The 7,500-nt window shown below is 43.9% G+C and overlaps 1 protein-coding gene across 2 annotated transcripts in view; it reads right to left on the bottom strand.

The window, feature by feature from the left end:
• Window positions 1-1,708, bottom strand: part of LOC143486720 (ephrin type-B receptor 4b-like) — a 39,605-nt gene extending 37,897 nt beyond the window's left edge. For both annotated transcript variants that reach the window (XR_013123639.1, XM_076986090.1), the window contains exon 1: window positions 801-1,708. Coding sequence is in view for 1 of the 2 variants with exons in the window: in XM_076986090.1 (XP_076842205.1) it covers window positions 801-882 (82 nt within the window). In the remaining variant the exon portion in view is untranslated. The remainder of the gene's footprint in view (window positions 1-800) is intronic.
• Window positions 1,709-7,500: the final 5,792 nt, after the last annotated feature.

Raw genomic sequence — 7,500 nt, 5'->3', positions numbered from 1 at the left:
AATTATAACACATTCTGGATCACGGTAGACGTGTGTGGTACACGCCTGCGCAGTGCGCGCTACGCTTCATGTAGTTCATTTCGCAGCAGACCAAACACACTCCCTATAGCGCGAAAGGCCGGGGAACATCACTGGGGAACATCACTGCAGACGAAACTGCGTGCAAACACCAGCAAACTCCGCCAAGAACTTCATCTGAAATGGTGCATGTAACCACAGATTTGTGGGGTTTTTACGCTTTGATTGTTTGCTTTGTTTTGTGTGTGTGTGTGTATGAAGCGACTCTCTGCACGAGAGAGCTGTAACAAATAAAGAAATAAATAATTAAATGAAAAAATACAAGACAAAAACGAACAAAGGCCAAGAAGGTAGTTCGGAGACCATAAAACTGGATGATCTGTGTTTTTGAACTACTGAAAAGTGTTTAGTTGCATTACAGAATTCAAATATTTCTCCAGAAGATTCATAACACGTATAAAACAAACTTTACTTATATGTTAAACAACTAATATACATTAATGAAACATAAAAAAATATTCCGTGGGTTATACAGACGATTATGATCAATCCACTTCAGTGTTTTCATTATTACTCGTAGCTGCAGAGTTAAATGTACCTTTACCCTTTGCCTGCAGTTACAGTATGGTGCAAGTCTGACTATCTAAAATAATAATGAGTTAGTAGTTTGAGTGCGTTACACCATCGTGCAGATGAAACGAGTGGTCACGTCCCTTTCACGTCCCCCAGAAATAATGATAGGTAAGGACCCCCCCCCCCCCCCCCCCCCCTCCAAAACTTACCTTCCTCCGCCGTGCCCGGTCCGGGGAGTCCGGTGAACGCTAACGAGAGCGCGAGGAAGGCGGTCCATCGTGCGTGATCCATATCAGCTTTTGTCAGGCTCGTTTTAGGCGCAGGTACTAGTCCTTTAGTACTGGTCCTTCATAAGTACTGATCCCTTCAGGCGCTCGGGCGCTGTCAGCTGGGCCGGGTCTCCACCAGACCCGCTACCCACATCGATGAAGGAAACTCGCGCACTGAAGTTTCTACTCAGTTGGACACAGTTGTACAGATGGGCCGTCCGACATTAAAGTGTTGTAAAGTGTTCCGACCAATACCGTCTGTGTCAGTCCATACTTACGACGTTTAACGGCGTGGCAGTTAACAAAAGAAACGCTGTAACAATGTACCAAAGAGAGAGAGAGAGAGGGAGAGAGAGAGAGAGGGAGAGAGAGAGGCAGAGAGAGAGAGAGATAGAGAGAGAGAGAGAGAGAGAGAGAGAGAGAGGGAGAGAGAGATCCGTTTCCTTGCTCCGTATACACCCTCCTTTCTCGGTACGCTCCGGTGTGCTCTTCACGCCAGGCGACAGACTCTGGCTACCGTATGCAACACCGACGACCGGGGACCGGGACCGAGACCGGGGACCGAGGACACGCCAGATCTCGATCACGCTTCAGTTTTAGCTGCTCCAAGCAATTCTGCGGTGATTCTGCTGAACAGTCAGTACCGCCCGTATATTCCTCCCGTGGTTCTTTAAAAGTCTCCGTTGTCCTAAATGTGTAAAATAACTCCCACTGAGTTCACGGTGGTCTCGGAGTCGTGCCACAACAGCGCCCAGTTTGAAAACAACCCGCCACGCAAACAAATTCAACTGGTCCCGAACTTTCCCCAGTCGCGTGCGTTCAGGACTGCGCTGGGCACGAGACAGAGGTCGACGCTCGCTGGGCTCCTCCCATCTCGGAGACTCCGCCCACAATCCCACTCCAGCTTTGGAATGGGATCATTTGGCCCGTCTGTATAGCCAAAGCATGCATATGCATTTATACGACTTAACATTAGGACAAACATGTTTACGAATATTCTACCTTGATAACTATAATAAAACACATAGCCTACATCTCAACTAATGTTATAAACACACACAACCGTAATTATGCTGTAATTAAGGCAGAACAACACCAACTCTCTCGGTCTCGGAGGTGAACATCTCCGGTTTCTCCATTTACGCCCCATGATAACTGATAAACACAGCGTACATGTCGCTCGCGCGCTCACTCCCCAAGCACGCGTACGCGCATACAGCTTGGTTTGTTTTTGGCGGATTGTAAAGTTTTAGCTCGAGGTTGCTGCTTCTCCAGACACTTTAAAGAGGTTGACCTTATTACCGCCGCGCTCGAGGCCCCTGTGTAGTTATCGATTAATCAATGAGTCCCATCAATCACGCTCGTGCTCTGTCCACACCTTGTCTCCCACCCCGGGGGGGGGGGGCAGCACCCGAGACTCCATAGGCCCCTTTATAGCCCAGTGTCATATGGACCCTATCGTAATTAAGATGAGTCGATCATTACCTGCCCAAAAAACGACACTGTTCATCAACCTCTAAGATAGCCCAAACTCCGCCCACAGAGGTTTAACCTAACCCAAACCCCATCCACAGAGGTTTAACCTAGCCCAAACCCCGCCCACAGAGGTTTAACCTAGCCCAAACCCCGTCCACAGAGGTTTAACCTAGCCCAAACCCCGCCCACAGATGTTTAACCTAGCCCAAACCCCGCCCACAGAGGTTTAACCTAGCCCAAACCCCATCCACAGAGGTTGAACCTAGCCCAAACCCCGCCCACAGAGGTTTAACCTAACCTAAACTCCGCCCACAGAGGTTAACTGTGGTTTCATCTTTCCCTCTACTCTCCCATTCAGTCAAGTTATAGTCAGTGCTAGCACGGAGTGGGACAGTAACACTTATTAGCTGCCCACGGACGTAATTTGGGGGGGGGGGGGGGACATGTCCCCCCCACTTTTTCAAAAGCCGGTTTTGGTCCCCACCAGTTTTTACGGTTAAAACCAAATATTTAAATAGCGACGAATCCATGTCCCCCCCACTTTTGAAATCAAAATTACGTCCATGTAGCTGCCAGTTCACTATTATTATTATTAATTATTATTAGTAATTATTAATTATTATTAGCATCGCGGTGTTTAGACTATTAGTATTTGTGCTCTGCCATTTTACGGCCTTTATGTTGAGATGATTTGAGGAAGCGCCGATTCAGCGCAGTTTTGAGGTATTACAGTGTCGTTTGACATGTTGAACTGAAGTAAAGCAGCTTTATGATAATCTCTGGTGAAATAAGACGCCGAACAATCCTTCTTTCTTTCTTTTGTCACGACCCGTTGGGATCAAAACGTGTCACTCTCATCCCGGCTGTAAAGAAACGTCTGGAAGTGTCTCGTTCAAAGGCGGGAAACACCTCACGCGACTGCGCGCGTTTTGACGCTGCGCGTGCTATTGTTCGCGCGCATTTAGGGGTTGGTGTGAAAACCCATCAGGTTCTCGCTCAACAGGTAGTTGTGAGAAAGTACCGGAGGTGATGGCGACCTCACGGGCTACTCTCATTCACCCTCTCTGTCACTGCAAAACAGTTTATAACCGCATTGTTTAACATCAAACGACTGTATGTGTTATTAGTCAGAACTGCTGAGAATGACCAGATTGCTTGTCTGAGGAGAGTCTCATGAGCTAAAGTCAGCAGGCTTAAACGTTACATTTCTATATTATACGAGATTTTTAAATACTTTAGTACAGCTCCGATTTTTACTTGTTTTTTTATAGTAATCCACCCATCTTGGGAAACCCGATGAGATCATTTTAATATCAGGGTGAGAGCCATGCAGATGGTGATCTTCACGCCCCTGCGTGCCCTCTAGCGGCTCTTGTCGGAATTACCGGGATGTCTCATAAACGGATATTTTGTTTCGTGTCCTTTTCTTTTATTGCTACAAATTATGGAACATTTAAAAATATTGCTCTTGACGTTACAGTCTTTAATGACATAGTGCTGTCCTTTCACTGACCCCGTGAAGAATTTTACCATGTCCTGACAAATTTGCTCAGCTCTGACAGAGCTGCTGGTCACACTGAGGGTCACCTGTAACTCAGGTGTGAGTCTGCTAGATTCTGAAACAGAGACCCATGAGAAATATTAGGAACACAAACATGGGGAATTAGCACTGTTTCTGTGTCAGGAGAGTTTTAGGGAGGAGCAGCTTGTTTGCATGCAAAGTGTAAGGCATAAAGGTAAAAGTGTAAAGTTTTATCAAACCCCTCTGAGGAACACTTCTGTGTGTGTGTGTGCCTGTGTGTGCACGTGTGTGTGTGTGTGTGTGTACTGAACCTGACAAAGCATGGATATTATATATTGATATTGTACTCCAGACACTGTTTAACCATCTCCTGATGTTTTCAGTATTAGTGATGTGTGAGAAGCTATTGTGGCTTTGTGCAGGGACAGACCAGTTCTCCTGGACCTGTAATGACGCACTATAGTTCTGGTGCGGGTTTTCCAAAATGTTTGTAACACTAAGTACTTCGTAAGCTTGTTCATAAGAAATTTACGATTGTTTCCCAAAACTCTTCATAACATTGTACTTAGGATTGTTCATAATCTAAGAGTGTTCTGACCCATTCATAACTCACTAAGTTCTTCTTACCTCAAAGCTCACACACAGTTCTACCTCAAATAGATGTCATGATGTTCATCATTTCAGGACACTGTAGATAGAAATCACGTTATGTTTGTGTGTTTGGTGTGTAGGAACAGTGTTTTAATACAGGATTAGAACCCTCTTTGCTCTTACAACAGCAGATTGCACAGAACAGTGGACACATTCTTTTGTTAAAATGATTGCATCACATAATTAGTGCAGATTTGTCTTCTGCAGATTAATGCTGGAAGTCCCCCATCCACAACTCCAAAGAGGGCATGTTGGATTCAGATTTGGTGTCTAGGGAGGACACTGGACTTATTGTCATGGCGATGGAACCAGTCTGATGACCTGTGCTCTCTGGCATGTAGCATTAACAGTGGGGAAGTGCTACAGTAACATGGAAGAATGCTCAGATAGATTTTAGCATTTACTATCACTGTGAAAAACATAAAACACAGAAGACCCCTGGGAATATATGAACAAATCAGCCCTGGTTTTTCATCTGGAACACTGAAATGAAAATGAAAATGAAATGAAAATGAAATGAAATGAAATGGAAAAAAATGTAAGAGAAAGAATACTGGGGGTTAGAACACAGGGGTTGGAACACTGAGGGTTGGAACACAGTGTAATGGGTTGGAACTCCCACCACAGTGACCCACCTTAGTGACCCAGACTGCCAGACTGACGTGAGTGTGTAACCCCCAAACCACCACTGTCTTCCACATAGGAGATCCTCACCTCCATCATCTGAGTTCAATCCTGCTACACATATACACACACTGACACAAATACACAGGGGCACTGACAGACGACACACACACACACAGTCACACACACACACACACACACACACACACATAGGCTAATGGTAAGCATCCAGAAGTGTTCAGTAAACACTGTTTTGTAAACATTTACAGAAAGTTCAGTGGAAGAGTGAACAGGTGTCACTGACATTCTCCTGACCACTCTGTCTCTCTCTCATTTATTTCCCCCTCTCTCCCTCCCTCTCTCTCTCCTTCTCCTACTTTCTATCTCCCCATTTCTCCCTCTCCTTCTCCTTTTGTTTTTTAACTCATGTTTCTACATGTTTGTTTAATTTGGTATTTTTTTTATTTCGGTTAGTTTCTCCACATTACCTGTATTGTGAACATAGGTTAATAAAGTGCTGGTTTTAAATTTTGCCTCTCTAGTGTCCCCCCATCCTGAATATTTATGACTGTATGGTGGATCATTACTGTTATACAAGACAATATTAAACCCATCCGTGGACGAAGGACACGTAGTGAGGGAAATACGCCTCTTGTAAATACTCCTCTTATAAGTACTCCTCTTGTAAATACTCATCTTGTAAATACTCCTCTTGTTACAGTATTCCTCTTTATACTCTTTTTTTTCGTTTGTTACTCTAGTTACCATGCAAAATCACTTTATCTTGAACTCGAGTATCAAACACATGTTTTCTTTGGATTTGCAATAACTCAGGGGAGACAATCAATTCAGTTCAATTGAATTCAGGGAATATTAATTTCAGATTACAGCAAGATAAGCTCAAATATCCATATTTTATTATTTAACTGTAGATACACTATATTGCCAAAAGTATTCACTTACCTCCATTGATTCACATATGAGCTTAAGTGAAATCCCATTCCTAATCTACAGGGCTCAATATGACGTTGGTCCACCCTTTGCAGCTAGAACAGATTCAACTCTTCTGGTAAGGCTGTTCACAAGGTTTAGGAGTGTGTTTATGGGGGTTTCTGACCATTCTTCCAGAAGCGCATTTGTGAGGTCACATACTAATGTTGGACGAGAAGGCCTGGCTCTCAGTCTCCACTCTAATTCATCCCAAAGGTGTTCTATCAGGTTGAGGTCAGAACTCTGTGCAGGCCAGTCAAGTTAATCCACACCAGACTCTGTCATCCATGTCTTTATGAACCTTGCTTTGTGCACTGGTGTACAGTCATGTTGGAAGAGGAAGGGACCAGCTCCAAACTGTTCCCACAAAGTTGGGAGCACGGAATTGTCCAAAATGTCTTGGTATGCTGAAGCATTCAGAGTTCCTTTCACTGGAACTAAGGGGCCAAGCCCAGCTCCTGAAAAACAACCCCACACCATAATCCCCCTCCACCAAACTTTACAATTGGCACAATGCAGTCAGACAAGTACCGTTCTCCTGGCAACCGCCAGACCAAGACTCGTCCATCAGTTTGGATGAACCACTCCAAAGAACGCACCTCCACTGCTCTAGAGTTCAGTGGCTGTGTGATTTCCACCACTGCATCTGATGCTTTTCATTGTACTTGACCATGGAGACCCATTCCATGAAGCTCTCTGCACAATGTTCTTGAGCTAATCTGAAGGCCACATGAAGCTTGGATGTCTGTAGTGATTGACTCTGCAGAAAGTTGGTGACCTCTTCACACTATGCACTTCAGCATCCGCTGACCCTGCTCAGTCAGTTTACGTGTCCTACCACTTCATGACTGAGTAGCTGTCATTCCCAAACACTTCCATTTTCTTATAATACAGCTGACAGTTGACTGTGGAATATTTAGGAATGAGGAAATTTCATGACTGGATTTGTTGCACAGGTGGCATCCTATCACAGTTCCACACTGGAATTCACTGAGCTCCTGAGAGTGACCCATTCTTTCACAAATGTTTGTAAAAACAGTCTGCATGCCTAGGTGCTTAATTTTATACACCTGTGGTCATGGAAGTGATTGGAACACCTGATTCCAATGGGAATACTTTTGGCAATATAGTATATTAGTATATTTTTATGCATATTGAACCCACTGTTAGACTAAATGTCAAAATACATCTGTCTAGTTTGATAAAACAATATGAATTAAATTAAAACAATTTTTAAACATGAAATCAATTTGGTGATACAAGTTAAGTAGGTATGTGAAAATGAAGAAATACTGTAAATACTGAAATGTAAACATTACTTTAAAGTAGCAATATGTGCTTTTTCTATTGATTTTCCTCATGTTTTGAAACAGCCAT

Source organism: Brachyhypopomus gauderio, unplaced genomic scaffold (genome assembly GCF_052324685.1).
Source record: "Brachyhypopomus gauderio isolate BG-103 unplaced genomic scaffold, BGAUD_0.2 sc45, whole genome shotgun sequence".
Classification (NCBI taxonomy): Eukaryota; Metazoa; Chordata; class Actinopteri; order Gymnotiformes; family Hypopomidae; genus Brachyhypopomus; species Brachyhypopomus gauderio.
This window is presented reverse-complemented; position numbering and strand designations above follow the sequence as displayed.